Source organism: Equus asinus, chromosome 2 (assembly GCF_041296235.1).
Source record: "Equus asinus isolate D_3611 breed Donkey chromosome 2, EquAss-T2T_v2, whole genome shotgun sequence".
In the NCBI taxonomy this organism is placed as follows: Eukaryota; Metazoa; Chordata; class Mammalia; order Perissodactyla; family Equidae; genus Equus; species Equus asinus.
The window spans coordinates 177,806,113-177,827,530 of record NC_091791.1 but is presented as its reverse complement, the minus strand read 5'-3'; the positions used below and the strand labels follow the sequence as shown (position 1 = coordinate 177,827,530).

The 21,418-nt window shown below is 35.9% G+C and overlaps 1 protein-coding gene across 7 annotated transcripts in view; it reads right to left on the bottom strand.

Annotated features, from left to right (window-relative positions):
- Positions 1-21,418, bottom strand: part of AKAP6 (A-kinase anchoring protein 6) — a 458,830-nt gene that overhangs the window by 44,902 nt on the left and 392,510 nt on the right. For all 7 annotated transcript variants that reach the window (XM_070504219.1, XM_014857147.3, XM_070504220.1 and 4 more), the window contains one exon: positions 2,888-3,103. In XM_070504219.1, the coding sequence (XP_070360320.1) occupies positions 2,888-3,103 (216 nt within the window). The remainder of the gene's footprint in view (positions 1-2,887; positions 3,104-21,418) is intronic.

Here is a 21,418-nt window from a genome sequence, read left to right as displayed (position 1 = left end):
TTTTTGAGAAAACGTATTGGAACCTCTGCCCAAAATTGTGAATTCTTATCTTCTTGCAGTTGTATCAGTTTTTTATTCATGTATTTGTAAGTTCTATTATTAGAGCATAAACATTTAGTAACAGTGTGTCCTCTGGTTTAATTGTCATCTTTATCATTAAGAAATGTCCTTCTTTATGTCTTATAATATTCTTCGCTCTGAAATAGAATTTGTTTAATATTAATATTAACTCAACTCTCTTGATTGTGTTAGCTTCATATACATTTTTCCATCCTTTTACTTTTAACTTATTTTGTCTTTATACTTAAAGTGAGTTTATTATAGGTATCGTATAGTTCAATCTTGCTTTTTTATCCAATCTGACAACTACTGCCTTTTAATTGGGGTTTTTAGTCCATTTACATTTAACAAAATTATTGATGCATCTTGTTTAATCTTCTATCTTGTTTGTTTTCTATTTGTTACATCTGTACTTTATTCTCATTTTTTTCCTCCATTGTGTGTGGTTGTTTTAAATAATTTCATTTCTTTTCCTTTGTTGGCCTATTAGTTATAGCTTCTTTTGTTTTGAAAGAGTTATAGGATACATTTTATCCTATCATAGTCTATCTTTAAGTGATACTATACCACCACATATAGCATAAGAACCATACAACAGTATAGTTCCATTTCCTGGCCTTTGTGATAATGTTGTCATGTATTTTACTTCTACATGTGTTATAAATTCCACAATACATTGTTATTATCTTGCTTTAAACAATCTGTCATCGTTTAAACAGTTTTAAATAATACAAAAAATATTTTATATTAACCCACATAGTAACTATTTCCAGTGCTTTTCGTTTCTTTGTGCAGATTCAGGTTTCCATCTGATATCATTTTCCTTTTGCCTGAAGGATTTTGCTTAACATTTCTTATGGCGTCGTTCTGCTGGTGATGATTTTTTTCAGCTTTTATGTCTAAAAACTATTTTTGTTTGCCTTTTTGAATAATATTTTCTCTGCGAATAGAATTCTGGGTTAGGTTATTTTCTTCCAACACTTTAAAGACGTTTCTCCACTGTCTTCTGACATGCAGTGCATGCATTCTTTTTTCTGAAAAAGAAGTCCGCTAAAACTCTCTCTTCTTATTCTGTAGATCATGTGTCTTTTTTTCTCTATTATTTGATTAGTGCCACTCTCTACTCTTCTATCCCTTTCTCAACAGTGATTTTTATCCTTGTTTAGCACAGAGGACCTTATCTGCTACCTTCATCATTCCAAACAAGCTATACCTTCGGCAGCCAAAGGGGAGAGACTTTTCTCCATCTGCAATTTTTATCTACCTCTGTATAGTAGCTTGAGCCTCTAAGAAGCAGTCAAGGCTTCAAAGCTAAGGCTTACCTTTACCCCAGAAGTAGGATAAAAATGTCTACATTTAGTCTGCAGAGATCTAGTCCAGCATCCCTGATCATATGATTTCAAATAAATCCCCAAGGAAACTCTTTTTGTCTCCTCCAAAGCAGATTGAACACTTCCAAAACGTCAGAGCTTCTCCAGATGCAGTTGGTTTATGTGTAAGTTTTATTATGGCCACTACCATGCTTCGAGGCTTCAAAATAGGAATAAACTATAACCTCCTCTGCCCTTCCAAACAGTCAAAAAAAAAGACGAACAAAAAATCTCTCTAGCTAAACAGCTTCACAACAAACAGGTTATTTCAAGAAAAGACATCCAATTATATAGACTCTGATTACTCGTAATAATTTGGAAGTCTTAAGAAATTTAACAACTTCAGCTCAAAACAATTAAACGGAACTGCTGAGGATAAAAATCACTCCCCAGACTCAACATAGCTACAGATGCAAAAAGAGCGAGAAGGCTTATTGATTCATTGTCCCTTCTGCTCGCAGTCCCCAATGCCAAACACATCAGATAGCAAATATTAAGGCTTTGTTAAAACTGGAATTCACAGGAGAAGTCTGTTTTTCAGTTGCAAGATTATTAAATTTGATTTTTCCATTTTGAATCCTGAATTTTCTGATGACATATAACTGATAATATAAACATAGAAGAAAAACTTTCCACTCTATGAATGTATATACATATGTTTGTATTTCATTTATGTAAGTTAAGCATGAGAATTAAGCCTTCAACTAATAGCCATTGTCTTCAAGGTCATTTGGGGAATGCAATCTTTTTATCAATAAATCCTTTCCCTTAAGGATATCAAGGTTTTCTAAACAAATGCATATTCTATATTTTAATAAAACAACTCTAGTCACATATATTTCCTTCATCTTAGCAACAGCTTGAATTTACAATCAATTTGGAAAATCCTTACAAGGGATCTAGAGCCCTACCTTGAACATTGCATTTAAACTCTAAGAGGAAACTCAATAGTTATCAGCAAAACAACTCTGTCAGAAGAAGCTCCAAGCAGGAACAATGGAGATTATTGTACAAATAGACAGTGTTAACTCATATTGAACAAGAAGGTAAACAGTACATTTTATTTCATTGCCTTATCTGCAGAGCATACACATTCCTCCATATGCTCTGAGAGTGGTAAGCGACCTTTTAGCAAAATCTTCACGGGCTATTGTATGATTGATAAATATCATTGGTGAAGGAATGACTGAAAGAATTAATGGCTTAATTTGGTAAGTTTAAGAAAATCTCCCTGTGATTTTTTAAAAAGATAATGAGATACACTAAAATGCATCTTATTAGTAGGCAAATAAATCTCCATGTTATGACAAATGGAGTTTTATTTAGTGGTTGGAGAAAGCTCCATCCCTTTAGTTAGCAACCCCACTTGTAAGATGAACATATTTTTCAAGGCCTGAAAGAAATTTTTTCTGACAAAAATGAGAGACTATTATGTTTTAAAAAAGAAAAACACTCACAGACTCCTTTCCCATCTTCTTTTGTAGCCTTGTTTGCCACTGGACGGCTTGCATGACGATGGCTTCCCACCTTCTTTCAAGATTTACAATGATCAGCTGCATGGGCTGGTGGTCTGCGTTCAGATTGCAGGTCTCCCGGTCATCCAGAAGATGCTGGCATAATCGCAGGATGGAGGCCACTCCGCGACGTCGCTGCTTGATTTCACAACAGAGGGACTACAACACAGAGAGAACCAACTCATGAGTGTTTCTCAGTCAGAGTTCCCTAAAACATGAAACTCCCTCTTCCACCATAATTTCAAACTGTAGCGATATGCTCAGCTATGAAAAATCAGACAAGAAGGGTTCTAGAGTCGCCTTTAGATTGGAGGCCTCATATAGATACCCAACTATCGCCAAAGAATGTAGCTGCATCCTATCCTTCTTCCCTTTTGCACTGATTTCTCCATTTAAAACATTGGGTCCCACATTGACACCTCGGTGCTTAACAATTTGTAACTTAATGAATAAATCATTTAGGTCATGTGAAGGCCAAACACGTTGACATACTTTGATTCAAGATCCCAAGAAACACAAAAGATAGAAAAGTCCTCCAAAAGGAAATGGAATTTTTCCAAATTTACTTCCAGATTCTTTGGAGCCAAAAGTTTAGTTTTCTGCTGCCTGGGAATAAGTTAAATAAGATTGCAAAGAAGTTTGATATATAACATCTATCCTTTGGAAAAAAACGAGAAGCAACATTTCTCTTTAGAAGCTTGATTAACAAAGCAATAATGTTCTGAAAACAGAAATTAGGATACTGGATTATTACTCCGCTATTTGTTGGTTGTGTTTCCTTTAATAGACATTCACACTATTTAAGAAGGATATGGATGCATCAAAATAGCATTATGCCCCCAGAAGCATTTGTTTTGCTGCAGTGACCCTAAGCTGAACAATTCAAGCAAAATAGTGGGTACACATGTCTAAAAATATTATATCTTTTCCTTGCCTACGGATAGTGTGTAAGTGATATTCTAATTCACAGCCTTCAGGAGAAATGATGATTATATCCACAAACATCACTGAATTACTAATCTCCTTCTACTGCCACAATTGGACTATTCTAACAGTTAACAGATTGCCTATTAATCAACAAGGGTAAACAAGACAATGCAATTTCATTTAGTACGGGAGTTTTAATGCCTAAAAGTATTTGTGCTTAAAATGTTAATCTAGATAAAGCTTCATTAGAAGAAGTCTTAAAATGATTAAGTGTGGTTCATTGAAATGTGCGTGGAGGGGTAGTAGACCAGCAGGTGGACATTTCATACAGATGTTCCACTTACTGATATAATACATGCCAGAACCATTTAAATGACCCTAACTCTGTAATAGCTGGAATTCTATTATTTCTGTAATGAGAGAACCCTGCACCTTTAATATTTCTGAATTTTAAATAAAGTGAATGACAAATTCCCAAACCTCTATTTATGGCAAAATATGACTAGGAATTTTATTATTCAATTTATACCACTGCAGCATTTTTCGCTATGTTTCCTGAACTAATCCTTATTTATTTTCCTAGGGTTCCTTACTATTTTCCTATATAACAACTGGTATAGCCACAAGATCTGACAAATTTCTTTACTGATACCATTCCTTAGTGCAAGGCTGAATGAGGAGAAACCTCTAAACATTCAAAAATAAAACCTGAGGGGCTACTAAAGCCGCAGGCATTGTTTCCATCTCTTTCTCCAATCCTGCTAACTGCCCCACCCCCACATGCATTCTCTGTCTGCCTCTCTCTCTCTCTCTCTCTCTGACACACACAAACACACACACTCACGCACATACACACACCCCCTTCCATTTTCTCTCGCTCTAGAACATCTGTTGAACAAGTCAAACTATCAAGCCCACTTAATACCTGCCAATGTTGGCCCAATATTAAACACTTCAAGATAACAATATAACCAACTGAAACTAGTTCAAATGAGTTCTATGAATATGAATACTGAGGGTTTTTGTTTTTGTTTTGTTGTTAATTTGTTAAAAGTAAAGGCCCAGAAAAATCAAAAGAGATGTTTCCATGCCATAAAACTGGATCTTGCAAAACTCTCCTTGAAGTTAACTAGAATAATAACTTGGTTCCTCAAGCCAACAAAAAGACCCAGTGTTTCTCAGCCAAATGAAAACTTGCCATGGATGGCATTAAAGGTACGCCTGGAGTTAGCACAGCCACATTAGGTAAAGCTTACAAAGTATCCCAAATGGGCTTCATTCACCTCACAGGCGTTTTCAAGGTTCTGAAACAGGGCATGTGAGGTTGCAAGGGGAAATTTTTGTAAAGGTCATTGGCTATAACTTTGTAAATATCTAGACTGCATCCAGTAGTTAAGTATCTAGATGATCCCCATCACATATCTTAACGTGAGTTAGTCTAGGTGGTTTGAAAATTGTGAAAGCTATTTTTAAAAACTGTTGACACTCAATATCTGATTTTTAGTTCTTCATAATTCTGCAATTTTTCTTTTTACTTTAAATATCCAAAGAACTTAGTCTACATTCTGGATTAATAATTTATCTTATATGCACACTGGGGAAATAACACTGCTTTAAAAAAGGAGGGGAAAGTTTGGATTTTTACATGTCCAACATATTTTTCAGTACTTTTTTTATATCTAGGAGATATAATTGATAAAATAACACTCTTCTACATAAATGGGTTTCCATGACAACCATTAAAATATACATATTTATTTCTGATTGCAAACACATGCTAAATAAAATCAATGCATTTGCTGGCAATGTTCTTAGAATCAGTAGTTTACATTATTTCCATGATAAACTATGCATTGAGAAATAAATGTTAAATATAACTACATAGGAACAAATGATTATCATGACTATTTTTGGCTTACATTTTCAGAGAAAAGTACTTTTAAACAGAAACCCAAGTTAAGCAATCTAAGTAAGGCAGAGAAATAAGGACAACTCATTCCTGCTTCTAAACCTCCTCAAATGTATATTGCACCTTCCACCTGCTAGGCACTGTTTCAGGCATGGAGGCTTCAAAAAGGAGCAAGAAACTGTTCCTTTTCTCAAGGAGCTGAGACTCTACTAGAGGTGGACTATACAAATAAGTATGATGTCAAGAATAATGCACAGAGGGACATGCTAACAGAAGTTTATGGAAGTTGCTATTGGAGGAGTCAGTGAAATCTTCAGGGAAACTATGTGAGCCAAATGGTCCAAGTTCAGTGGTTGTGGTTATAAGTATAGAAGGTCCATAAGCAAGCAGCCTGGGGCAGAGGGAGTGCCTCGTGTGCTGGAGAGAAGAGAGACTGAAGCAGCTAGACAAAGGAAGAAAGGAGCGGAAAAGTTTGGTGTAGGAGAGGCATCTACTTTCATGCTTTTACATGTGGTTGTCCGGTTTTCCAAACATCATTTATTGAAGAGACTTTCTTTTCTCCATTGTATGTTCTTGCCTCCTTTGTTGAAATTAACTCAAAATGAATTAAAGACTTTGGTGTAAGACCTAAAACCATAACACTCCTAGAAGAAAAGACAGGCAATACACTCTTTGACATTGGTCTTAGCAATATCTTTTTGGATACGTCTCCTCAGGCAAGAAAAACAAAAGCAAAAATAAACAAAGGGACGACATCAAACTAAACAGCTTTTGCACAGCAAAGGACAACATCAACAAAACAAAAAGACAAGCTACCAATTGGGAGAAGACATTCACATATTCAATAAGGGGTTAATAACCAAAATACATAAAGAACTCATACAACTCAACAACAAAATAACAAACAACTGGATTACAAATGGGCAAAGAATTTGAAGAGACATTTTTCCAAAGAAGATAAAATGATGGCCAACAGGCACATGAAAAGATGTTCAATATCACTAATTATTAGGGAAATGCAAATCAAGACCACAAAGAGATCTCAGCTCACTCCCATCAGAATGGCTATTAAAAAAAATAAGAAATAACAAGTGTTGGAGAGGATGTGGAGGAAAGAGAGCCCTCATACACTGCTGAGCATATAAATTGGTGCAGCCATATGGAAAACAGTATGGAGATTCCTCAAAACCTAAGAATAGAACTACCACATGATCCAGCTATTCCACTTCTAGATGTTTATCCAAAGGATATAAAAACACTAATTCAAAAAGATATATGCACCCCTATGTTCATTGCAGCACTATTCACAACAGCCAAGACAACCTAAGTGCCCATCAAGGGACAAATGGAGGTATATATATATACATATATATATATACACACAATGGAATACTCTTCAGCCATAAAAAAAAGATGAAATCTTGCCATTTGCCACAACATAGATGGACCTTGAGGGTATTATGCTAAATGACATGTCAGACAAAGAAAGACAAATACCATATGATTTCACTCACATGTGAAAGATAGAAAACAACAACAACAAACACAGATACATAGAAAAGCTCGGTGGGTACAGAGAGGAAGGAGGGTGGAGGGAGGGCAAAAGAGGTAAAGGGGGACATTCGTATGGTGATGGATGGAAACTAGACTTTTGGTGTAAACATGATGCAGTCCATACAGAACTGAACTATAATGATGTACACCTGAAACTTATATAATGTTTTAAACCAATGTTACCTCAATAAATATATATATATATATATTTAAAATATTAAAAACAAGACAAATTTGGAATGCTTTTTAATATTGCCAGTTTTGAAGCATTTTCCTTGATATCTAATGAGATCACGTTGGTGCCCAATGGTAGTCATACTGCCTTCCCAGAAAAGTTTAAAGACAAGAAGAGGGAAAGGAAATTTAAAAAGACAGAAAAACAACTAATTATCAATATGTTTAAGAAAAAGATTCCAGATGTTTTTGTACTTAGTTATCTTTAGTATTTGGTGATCTTTAGGCGATTTCTTCCTACAGCGCTCCCTCTGTTAATATGGAGCTCATTGTCTTAGCAGCACTTCAGAATCCAAGTGTTGGGATACAGTTTGGTGTGCTACTTTTAAATTTCTAATGACCTATTTTACTTACTTATTTTACATTTCTACTCAATTTCCTCATATTACTAAAAAGACAGATTTGCTAAAAATTGAGAAGTGTAGAAAAGTAAAACTCAAGATTTCTAAGTCTTTTTTTCCTTTACAATGATCAGATCTCCAACCCTCTAAACACATCTTTTTGGGCACATTTCAAGAGAGTTGTTAACAGGCGGAAGGTTTTTGTTTTACACTTATAAACTGTCAATCTGACTTTCAGTTCACCAATGGTGATGTAAGGAGTGTTTCTGGCTTATTTGGAGTTTTTTCTTTCTTCTTTCCTGACTTCCTCTGTCGACTTCTTTGATTGTTTAAACCACTCATATTATTGAACCAAATGTGTGATAACATCATTCTTAACATTGGCTTCAGTTTAACACCATTGAAGGTAAGATTTCCAATATTCATATTTTATTCTTCATTATATATTAAATATATGTATATATGCACACATGTTACATAGAATGATTATATCTACTTGTTTACCCATATTCTTGATATTAAACAGTAGTGTCATCTACTATCTCAAAAGGATACAAATAAGCTTACAATAAAAGAACTACAATTAGACCAAGAACCAAAATGCACAATAGGTAATATAAGAACCAAATAGAGAAAAGAGAGATGAGGATGAAAACAGTATTTAACAAATATCCAAACCAAGTATATGTTAAAAACAGAGAGAAACAATTAAATCTAGCTGAGAAACTCCAAAGCCATTTGTCTCCATATTTCTTATATAATTTTATTCAGCAGGCTAATGTAACATCATCAGGTAGGTCAATATGAACAAAGTGGTGGGACTTTAGGTGATCTGTCAAATAAAACACTATTTATGAAAAAATTCCATTTATAAAGTCAAACATGACTTTATCTTCTAGATTGATCAATTTTTTAACGATATCTATTGGATATGCCTTCTGTGTGGCGAGCACAAAAAAGAAGGTTCGATCTGCATATCTCATATACCTGCCTTCAATCCAGTTGGAGTGAGGAAACATACAGAGAGGGAGGGGAAAAGGGAAAAAGACACATGCGTTTCTCTGGTTTAAATAGTGTCAAGTGGATAGCCCCCATCTTCTTATCCCAAGGATTTCTGACACTTCTTCACGTATTTTTCTCTTGTTTTACAGTTTCTGCATTTTACCATTCTAATTTCCTGAGGTGGGCAATTGTCTTCTCTTAGTCTGCTACCTGTGACCAGATTTTCTACAGCAAATGTTCTCAGAGTGTGTTCCTTGGGCCAAGCAGCATTAGCATAACCTAAGAAGTTGTTGGAAATGCAAATTCTCTGGTGCCACTCCACATCTTCTGAAACCAGCAATTCTGAGGTGGGTCCCAACGAGCCATGATTTTACAAGACTTACAGTTGACCATAATGCATGCTAAAGTTTCAGAACACTGGTCTACAGGAAACAGAGGAACTCAGTTTTTCAGATAAGAGAATTAATCTAGTTGAATAGATTTCTTTTTAGAAGTATAAAATAGAAGTTACAAGTTCTGATTCTAAAGTCACACTCACAGCCAAGAGCCTAGGGACTATATCCACTGGTGATCAATTATTTTTTGATTGTTATCAAATGACTGAAGAAAAGAAATCAATCAATGAATAGATCTTTTTGACCAATGATATCTTTATAGTATCAGTATTTGCTTGATGATTTCCAGAATTTTCAATATAATTATTAAGAATGCTGATATATTAGGTTGTTTGAATACCATATTTGGGGATTTTACCCCTTTTGTTGTTTTTATCAACTAAGTCATTTAGTTATTAATGACTTCAACACAAAAGGCATTGTGCTAAATTAAATAGAAGCTTTGCTCTCAGAAAGCTTACATAGTAAAACAAACCCATGACAATTATTTAGAAGGTGCAAGGTATCGGATGTAGGTAATATTACTCTCTACAGCCATGGTCTAATAAGAACATACAGCACATGGGAAAAATGAGAGACTACACTGGTATCTCTATGATTCTTCAGAAGATGCTTTTGTGTGTGTGTGTGAGGAAGATTGGCTCTGAGCTAACATCTGTTGCCAATCTTCCTCTATTTTATATCAGATGCTGCCACAGTGTGGCTTGATGAGTAGCAGTAGGTCTGCGCCTGGGATCCAAACCTGCAAACCCTGGGCCACTGGAGTGGAACATGCGAATGTAACTACTATACCACCAGGCCAGCCCCAGAAGATGCTTTTGATTGTTTAGTTTGGGATAATTATTTTGTGGCAAGGTTGGCAAAGATCACATGAATGATATTTTTTGTAGCAATAAATATTTATTAGATGTCAATTACGTACCAAACACCATGCTTTTCATTACAGACAAGATAATGTTTTTAGGATTATCATTGTGGATAAGAGGCACCTAATAAAATGTGATACCTATTCTTAAGCGCTTGTAATCTAGCTGTAAAGAGAAGACTCTGTCTCCTCAAAGTGAGAGAAATCAAGGAAAGGCAAAAGTTTTCAATAAGACCTAACCCATCAGGTTGTTGTAGGTTTTAAACGAGGTAACAGAGGTGAATGTACCTTGTGAATAGTGAGGCTATGATCCAAATGTAAGGAGAAATTGATACACATGCTAAATTATGGTCACTGACTTGGGGGATGAGAAAGACCATTACAAGCTGGAGTAGATAGATTAAGATTCATGAGACTAGAACTAGGCTGTGACGGCTGCTGAAGATCAAAAAAGTGGAAGGAAAGGAGGGCAGGCATTACGGTCGGGGGATTCACATAAGAAAAGGTCAAGAAACCACAACTTTTGTAACATTTTAAAACAGGATGGAAGTTTAAGTGGAATATGATAATAATCATAATTCAATTATCCATCCATCCATCCATCCATCCACAAGTACTTATTGAGTGCCTCTTACGTGCCAGGCGCTGTTCCCAGAGGTGGGGATACAACAGTGAGAACAAGATTTCTGCTTTCATGGAACTTACATTCAAATTTGTGGGGGGGAGGGGGTGAGAGGCTGGAAATAAAACATAAATAAATATACTAGAAAATATTAGATAGTGATAAGAGCTATAAAATAAAAAAGGTTGATATGATAGAAAGTGGTAGGAAAGTTACTTTCGACTGGATTGTGCATAAAGCTTCTCTGAGAAGGGGACATCATATAATAACAAGTTCAGGTATAGAAATAAAATACAACTTAGCGTTCTGATGCCATAATAATTAAGACAATATAATGTTTATAAAATCAAAGCGAACTTATGTCATAAAAAGGCTTATTTTATGATTTAGCATGGGGTATTAATGATTAAGTACTGAATGCTTATCAATCAAAACAAATGGAATTAAAAAGCTCTTGGTATAAGTAAGTTGGGAAAAAATAGTCTTTTCAACAAATGGTGCTGGGACAACCGGATACCTGCATGTGAAAGAATGAATTGGACTCCCACCTCACGCCATGTACAAAACTAACTCAAAATGCATCATGGACCTAAATGTAAGAGCTACGACTAAAAAATTTTAGGAGATAACATAGGAGTAACATTCATGACTCGGGATTAGGTAATGGGTTTTTAGGTATGATACCAAAAGTAGAAGTGATTTTTGACTTCTTAGGCAATGGTTTCTTAAGTATGACACCAAAAGTACAAGCAACTTTTGGACAACTTAATCAAAATTAAAAACTTTTGTTCTTCAAATGACACCATAAAAAAAGCAAAAAGACAAACCACAGAATGGGAAGAAATATCTGAAAATCATATATCTGATAAAGGACTTGTTCCAGATTATATAAAGAACTCTTAAAATCCAACAATACAAAGATAAGTAACTTTATTTTAAAAATGGGCACAGTATTCGAATAGACATGTCTCCAAAGAAGACATACAAATGGCCAATAAACACATGAAAAGATGTTCACCATGATTATCCATCAGGGGAATGCGAATCTAAACCACAATTAGATAACACTTCACCCCTACTAGGATGGCTAAAATAAAAAAAGGCAGAAATAACAACATTGGTGAGGACGTAGGGAAACTGGAACCCTCATACATTGCTGGTGGGATTGCAAAATGGTGTACTCACTTTGGAAAACAGTATGACACTTCCTCAAAAAGTTAAACGTAGAATGACCATATGATCCAGCAATTTCTCTCCTAGGTATATGCCCAAGAAAATTGAAAACATATGACCCCACAAAAACCTGTAGACAAATATTCAGAACCTCATTATTCATAATAGCCAAAAAGTGGAAACAACCCAAACATCCACCAGTGGACAAATGGATAAAAAATGCAGTACATCCACATAATGGAATATTATTTGGTAATAAAAAGGAATGAAGTGCTGATACATACCACAACATGGATGAACCTTGAAAACATTATGCTAAATGAAAGAAGCCAGACACAAAAGGTCACACATTGGATGATTCCATTTATATGAAATGTCCAGAATAGGCAAATGCATAGAAACAGAAAGCATATTAGTGGTTGCCAGGGGGAAGTAGGGAGTGACTGCTAATGGGTAACGATTTTCTTTTAGAGGTGGTAAAAACATTCTGGCATTAGATTTTTTTTTTCCAGGAAGATTATCCCTCATCTAATCTGCTGCCAATCCTCCACTTTTTGTTGAGGAAGACTGGCCCTGAGCTAACATCCGTGCCCATCTTCCTCTACTTTATATGCAGGACGCCTACCACAGCATGGCTTGCCAAGTGATGCCATGTCCTCACCTGGAATCGGAACCGGCGAACCCGGGGCCGCCGAAGCAGAACGTGTGAACTTAACCACTGTCCCACCGGGCCGGCCCCCTGGCGTTAGATTTTATAGTATGTGAATTACATCTCAATAAAGATGTTAGTTTTTTTTAAATCTCTTGATAAGGCCAGGTATATATTCTCAACCACATAACGGATGATATAATCAGGGAATTTACGATTTCTTTAGGGTGTATCATGACAACAGACCCTATGATATTACTAATTTCATCCAGTCATCATGGTTCTGCAAGCACGGGTCGATACACAGATTACTTACACATACAAATGCAAACTTAGAGCTTTTATTTATTTTTTTAAATTAATGGCTATAAAATTTCTTGGGATAGAGGCATAACTGCAAATCTGTAAATCTCAGTCAACAGATAAGACATTCTTCTATATGATAAAAATAATGCAGTGCCTTTTCTAATATAGCTGTCCTACTTCCAGAAATATCGTAGAACGTAAACAGAGAACTATACATAGACAAGCACGGTTCTGGAAAAAGAGTTGAAGAAAATGTGGAAGTTGAAGGATGTTAGTTAAGTCTAATTACTGCAGGAATTTATTGTGTCGTTGGTGTCAGTACCAAAATGAGAACTGACACATCCCATCTACTTTGTGTACTTTACCAAAGATCATTCTCAGTTGACTATATATATCTGAACCAATACAAACTAAAAACAATGTTATGTTCTCTTCAAATATTTAATCAAGATTTACTTGAATGCAAAATAATAACCAACAATCGAGTCGTATTAATTGCTAGAGCACTATTCTTAGTATTTTCTTAGTTCTTATACTAACAAACATTTCTTTGTGTATATTTCTTTGCACTATGCATTTTTAGGTATTTATATGTATTAATTCATTTAATTAAGAACTATGAGATATGCATTATTGTCATCTACTTATTTTACAAATGAGGAAATAGAGACACAGAGAGGTTAAGTAATTGACCAGAGATAACACAGCCAATAAACAGCAAAGGTAGGATTTTAACCCATGCCACCTGAAGCGAGAGGCAATTCACAAAAACACCACGTTACACTGCCTTTCATAAGAGAGCTGAAGAAGCTTATAAGATTTCTACATTTCAGACTATCTGTGCCCCTGACTTCTAACTAGAAGTGGCCACAGCCATAACATTATTGTTGATAAGAGAGCCAACAACTTCTTCTGTACCCCTTTCAGGAGGCTATCTTATACCCATTCCTAGTCTGCAAATATGTTAGGAATTAGTTATCTATGCAATTCTTAAGCCCTGGGTGGTTATGATAGCAGAGATGGAAAAAAATACTAATTCATTCATTGAACAAATATTTATTGAACACCTATTATAGTGGGCACTGTTCTGAGTGTTAGAGACAAATCAAGTGAACAAAACAGACAAAACTTTGCGCTCTCAAGGGCCTCAGATTCTAGCAGACAGTGGGAGATAATCTATTTTCTGAGAAACTGTAAATTATATAAAAAATGAAGAAGAGATTGAACAAAAGTAAGAAACACTCATCAGGCAAATGACTATCGAAGTTTCCAGCAAGGGGTCAGCAGATCTTTTGGAACTGACAGCTCCATTCTTGAGCCAATTATGTGCTTACCTTCACTATACCTAGTATATAAATGTTGAAAATAAGAATTCCCATCCTGGAATTGTAAAGGAGTAATTCTTCAAAACAACAAAAAAATTAAAATACCTCAAGTAAGGTATGAATGATGACATGCATATTTTAAAGAAAATATGGGCAAATGACATCTGCATATTTTAACTGATCCCAAACTTCAAAGACAATGTGAGCCAAGATAGGAGCTCGACTCAGTTGCAAACCCTGGGACTTAATCTATATTGAAGCTAAATATTCTATAAGCATGCAGCGAAGTGCAAAAAATAGCGATTGAAAAATGACATGATTAAATGGCACGACATGCAATCATTTGCTCTCAATTATATCAATGTATCTTCTTCATTTCTAGGAGTCAGGCAGAAATATTGTTTTTTAAATGCCTCTATTAAATTGGTCACCAATAATAAAATAGATGAGAGTCCTAATAAGCTCATTTACATAACATACATCATACACTACAAAACTATTCTCTCCAAACAGTTTTGCTCATAGATTTGTCTCCTGGTTGTCAAGAGTCTTTGCTACATTAGCAGATTTTAAAAGCATAATACTGTCTTCAGGACCATTTGTAGAAAAACGTTTTTGAAACTTTTCTAGTTAACCCTTGGCAGGATCCTTATTGCTAATTATGGAAAAGGTATTGATATAATATCTTGGCTGTCACATTTTATTATGGTGATGGTAGAAGCTGAATCTAGGTCTGACATTTTGGAAATACCGTCTAATTGCAAGTCAGAAACACAGAATGACAGTTTTAAGTGGATTATAACTTCTTTCAAAAATAGCAAACTGGTTTCTATAATGTAAAAGCTAGATTTTAAAAATAGCATTAAAGCCCCCTGAATTGGTTCACCAAGCACATCTTTATCGGCTCCTTGAAGAGAGTCTAAGATGTGTGCCAAAATAGTTTCAAAATTATACGTGACAATATAAGTCTAGATTCTAACACTGAATGATTTTTTATAACAATTTAAAAGCAAATATTTTCAGTGAATATTTTCATTTTTAAGAAAAATCATCTCCCCTCTGTTCATCTAGGCAGCAGGTAAGTGAGGTCCAAAGACCAGTCACCTTGACTTCTATGGCCTAGTTAGCCTGACCTTTGACCTAGAAAAAGATCTTACTTTTTCTTGCAATCTAGCATCCTCACCAACAAAGTTGAATCATTAAAGGCCACCAGGACTATTAATTAATGCTATAAATTCTTGGAGGCTCTTGGATGAATGGTGTCATCAAGGGAAAAGCTAATCATTCTTACAAAATTTACATTTATGTTTTAATTGTTTGTATCTTCATCTGTCGAAAAAAACATTAATTACATGTGAGAAGGAGTCTTTCTATTCTTCTTAACTATTTTTTAGCTGTGGACCAAAATATAATAACCATTCTAAAAACGCAGCCCCTCACTGTGTTATTCCATGAAAGCTGTTGTTATCCCCGTGTGTCACTCTCTAATTTCCCTGTGACCTTCCATACACTAGGTTAAGTACTTTTAAATATGTTTGTTTTTGAGAATCAAGCTCAGTGGTCATGTGCTTAGTTTGTACTCACATGTAATTAGTAATATGTTATATACATCCCTTTCTAAATTAAAAACACTATTAAAATTCCAGACATACAAAACAATATGAAGGTTAAGTTACTCTAAAGAAAACCGTAATAGCTTACAGATTGCTTGTATCATTACTAAAATGCTGGTATCTATTACAGAGTCTCCCTGGAATAAAGAATGCACTTTTGGCAATAATCTTTTAAAAACACGTCCATTATTGTTAAGATGCTACACCATCTGCAATTATAGGAAGGTAAATTTTAGTAATAAGGGAGAAAGAGTGCTGGATATAAATGCAACTTAACCATTATCCTACAAAATACCTTTTCTTAAAATCCCACAATCACTCTTTTCATAAGCAGATAAGGCATTAATTGCCATTTATTTTTACATTATTATATTTTGAAATTTATTTACAATGCCCACTGTGCTTTTTATCTCTTATTGATTCCATGGGAATCATTTCAAAGTAATTCTGGGGAACGAATAAAGGTGATTTTCTTCTCTAGATTATCAGTCCATCCCAGCTACCTGAATTCATCTATGCTTTTAATGGATCTTGCATATTCACTAGCCAGGTCAAAGGAATATCCAGGACAGTCTTGAAGAAAGGAAGGAAAGAATTCTATATGACAAGGTACCCATTAGGCTAAATCGATGAAAGAAGGATGATAAAGACAACACCTGGAGAATGAAATAGAAGGAAAGCAAGAGAATACAGGAGCAAGGACGCCCCAAGAGGAACGCCCAGGGATAATATGGAACACACAGGAGACAATAAGTTATTGGACTAATTAGTTTCATGACTTGCTCAACTCTGCTACATGGTATTTTTCTAGCCCTCTTACCCATATACAGTTGGCTATTTTTCACCCCTCTTCTTTATCAAATCCTATTTTTCCAGACTTATCTCTGGCTACCTTATTCTTTATTTCCTATAAAGCCAGGCCTGGAACTTGTCACAAAGCTCACAGTGTTACTTGCAGTATAGCAGCTAGGAATTAGTATTTTAGGGAAGTATTCCTGTTACTCTAGAATCCTACAGATGGGAAAGAGATGAATTCAGGAAGTCCAGGGACACAACAAGAATGCAGGAAAAGAGTTAGGCTACGGGGAATAACACCACTAAAAAGGAAGAAAATTATACGAGAGACAAAAAGTCAACATTAGAAAGATCCTTCTGTTTATTCATTTACTCCTCCCCGACCTGGGAGACGCTGAGTTACACATAGCTCTATAAACTTCATCTTTCTGATTTTATTTTCATTGAATCTAAAATAAATAGGACATTTTCCTGTGAGGTTAGACCACTGGGAGTTTGCTTCTTAGCTCTTTCCTTTGCTTTTGTGGTGGAAGCCCAGGGCACTTCAACTCCTTTTCACCAGTTTTCAGTATTCCTAGACGCGCAGTCACACTAACCACACTTGCAGGGTCGTTTAGAAGTTTAGCTAATATCTAACAGCAAAATACTCTTCAACTATTATATTCAGTAGGAGAGAGATATTGACTAAATATTAGCCAACTGGTAAATTGCTATAATGATTATTTAGCTCAAAGCAATATTCCGGAAACTTGTGAAAAGGAAATGGAATAAGAACTTCATTTTTTTAAACACTCCCATAGCTCAAACAAAGCAGAGATCCAGGAGAATTTTTTGAGAGCATTTTCTTGAATAAAACTAACTTTCTGGGGTCAGCCTGGGGGCATATTAGTTTAAGTTCATGCACTCCACTTCAGCAGCCTGGGGTTTGAGGCTTCAAATCCTGGGCATGGACCAACACACTACTCATCAAGCCATGCTGTGGTGGTGTCCCACATATAAAATGGAGGATGATTGGCATAGATGTTAGCTCAGGGAAATCTTCCTCAAGCAAAAAGAGGAAGATTGGCACAGATATTAGCTCAGAGCCAATCTCCCTCAAGCAAAAAGAGGAAGATTGGCAACAGATGTTAGCTCAGGGCCAATCTTCCACACCCTCCCTTCAAAAAAAGAAAAGCTAACTTTCCTTTTAGAGGAATATGTTTTTTTTTTTCTTCTGAGAAGAACCACCATGTCTCTCTCCTGCCTGCTCCTTAAAAGAAGACTGAATACATTGAGGGGTAGTCTTCTTGTCCATCCCACCTCATATTTTGGCAGCAAGGCAGAACATAAGTCATCTGAACATAAAGTGTTTAGTTGAACATTTGAGAAACAACTTGGATTGAGGGGAAAAAACATAATTTAGAGTCTTCTAGTTTGATAATAACTAGTGTATGATCCTATGTAAATCATGTAACTTTGAATATCTTTCAAATCAATTGTAAGTTGACTCAAATTCTCTGATGAACTTCGCGGGGTGATAGAATATTAATTTCATTTTGACTTTATCATTTCTGTTTATTTTCCTTTTCACTGGCCTGAACTGTGGGCAACTACTTTAACTGGACAAGTGTGTTGTTGGAATCATTTGCATGAACCAACCTTGCTTGGTCTCAGATTCTGCTCATGTCTTGGTCATGTTCTAACATCTTCCAAGTCTAATTCCAAATATCTTTATAGTGAGAACCACATGACTGAGCAAAGCACACAAGGTTGAAAATTTAACTTCCATTGTTGCTTTCGTGAAGCTTTGAAGTCTGTTGCACCAGTGTTTCATTGAGAGTTAGGACTGCATGGTTGAATGGATACCCATTGTCTCTCTTGCTGGTGGTCTTGGCTCACAGATAAAGGAGTGAATGGGTCTTGAAACATCCCTCTAATTCCTAAAAGTCATTTCTCCTGTCATTACTGAAGGGCAATGAAGAAGGCCATTTTGAGAAAAGGAGGAGAGAGTGAGGGGGGAAGGAGGAACATGGGTTACCACCTATGCTGTGCTTCTCAAAAGAGCTTCTAACACCAGCCCTGGCAATCTGTTTCTACACTTATCTTCGTGACATTAAATTCAAAGAAAGGAGAAAAATATCCTTGGGGAAGAGATTGTGATATTCTAAATGTACAGGGTATAAATTAGGATTTAAGCAACAGTTTAGAGCATCATTGAAATTAAGAGAGATAAGTTAGGCTATTTTTTTCCAGATGGGAATAATGATTTATGCCTCTGCCCTACCTTAGAGAGGTTTTGGGAGGATTAATGAGCTAATGTCTGTAAAGCTCTTTAAGCTCCTCATATGGAGGTGCAACATAAACACAAGGTTGAAAATGATAGCAAACTATATACAGAGTTGAACCCCTGAGAGTAAAGCCCCTGGAAATGAGAAGCTATTGCCGGGCAAGATGGTAAATCTCTGAGCTCCAATGTCAGAGGGGTCTTCATTTGTCATCCCATACATTTTTAATACTGTTTAAAATAGTACTTCATAGTATTAATAAGCAATTCTACATTTCCTATTAATCACAATGTCCCCTGTGATGATCATTTTTTGTTTCTAGTCATCAACTGAGATCGTCTTATCTCTTTTTTGTAGAGGAAAATTTGAGATGTAAAAATTGCAAAGACATCAATGATGACTCACATGAAATCATTGATTCAGTATTGCCTGGATTAGGATTCAAGAGATGTGAGATGCCATCTGACTCTGGTTGTATGGTCCTGGGTGAGTCATTTAATTTATCAAAGACTTGGCTTTCTTTTCTTTGGAATAAAAAGATCGGGCTAGCTAAATGATCTCAGGTCCCATCTTATGATGAAATTACACAACCAGCTAAGCAGTTCTTGAGTATCTAGTGACTCTAAGGCATTGTCTATGGTACTGTGAAGGGCATGCAAAACAAATACAACTTCAGGATAGGTCCTACTTTTTAAAAGTTTATACTCTTAAAACACCAGTGAAATACTACCACACACCTAGTAGAATGGCCAAAATTTGGAACACTGACAGCACAAAATGCTTGTGATGTATGAAGAAACAGGACCTCTCACTCACTGCTGGTGGAATACAAAATGGTACTGGTTCTTTGGAAGATGGTTTGGTGGTTTCCTACAAAACTAAGCACACTCTTACCATACTATCCAGCAATCATGCTCCTTTGTATTTCCCCAGGTGCAGAAAACTTATGTCCACAGTAGAACATGCACATGGATGTTTATAGCAGTTTTATTCATAATTGCCCAAACTTGGAAGCAATCAAGATGTCCTTAGTAGGTGAAGAGATTGATAAATTATGGCACACCCAAACAATGGAATATTATTCAGTGCTAAAAAGAAATGAGTTATCAAGCCATGAAAACACATGGAGGAATCTTAAATGCATGTTACTAAAAGAAAGAAGCCAATCTGAAAGGATACATGCTACATGATTCCAACCACACAACATTCTAGAAAAGGGAAAACTATGGCGGTTAAAAGATCAGTGGTTGCCAGGAGTTGTAGGAGGTGGTGGGGTGAGGAATGAACAGGCAGAGCACAGAGGATTTTGAGGGCAGTGAAAATACTTGGTATGATACCATAATGGTGGATATATGTCATTTTACATTTGCTCAAACTCATAAAATGTACAGCACCAAGAGTGAACTGTAATATAAACTATGGACTTTGGGTGATTATTATGTGTCAACGTAGGTTCATCAGTTGTAAAAAATGTACCACTCTGGTGGGGGATGTTGGCAATGGGGGAGTTATGCATGTATAGGGGCAGGGAGTGTATGGGAAATCTCTGTGCCTCCCCCTCCATTTTGCTGTGAACCTAAAACTGCTCTAAAAAATAAAATTTTAACTTAAAAAAAAGTTTACACTCTAGTTTGTTGACAAGATACATAGACTCATGCCTACACATACTTGATAACATTTAAATAAGCATGCAAAACAACACAGGAATTTCTTCAATCACTTATCTCCAGGCCTCCATACGTGCACATACCACAGTCATGCATCATTTATCGAATGGGATATGTTCTGAGAAATGCACTGTTAGGTGATTTTGTCATTGTGCGAACATCATAATGTGTACTGAAGGGGAACAAAATTTGCCATCTCAAAATGAGTCTCTTTAACATGAAGATTATTTTAGGCTGATTATTTTTAAGAAACAAAAGACTTAAAAAGTTTTTCTTGTTATCTCTCCCTTAACTGCCTAAAAGAATTCAGAAGAAAAAAAACCTGTCTCAGGAAGGGAGCTATCACCTTAGGATAATATGAACTAGATGGGAGACAGAGAGGAACCTAGAAAAGCCTGTTTGTTGGGCTCCCTTCTGTGTTCTTCTGTTTCTGTGGGGCTAAACATGTATTTTCCAAAGGTTTGCTCCTTTTCACCTACCTGTGAACTGCTTTCCTGCTCTTTGAAGTCTCTGACTCTCTCCACTCCCAACCCCCAAAATCTTTTGTCTTTAGCTGAGGATGGTATTTAAGGTGAGGGCTTCAGCCATTTTGGCGAGTCACTTGGTTTTCCTGGGTTTCTTCCATGTATACATATTATTAAATTTTTTTTTCTGTTAATCTGCATCATGTCAATCTAATTTTTAGTCCAGCCAGAAGAACCTAGAAGGATAGAGGGAAATTTCTTCCTCCCCTACAGTACTTACACAAACTTAGATGATACAGTCTACTACACACCTAGGCTATATGCTATTAATCTTATGGGCCCACTGTCACATCTCCCCAGTGCACAGTG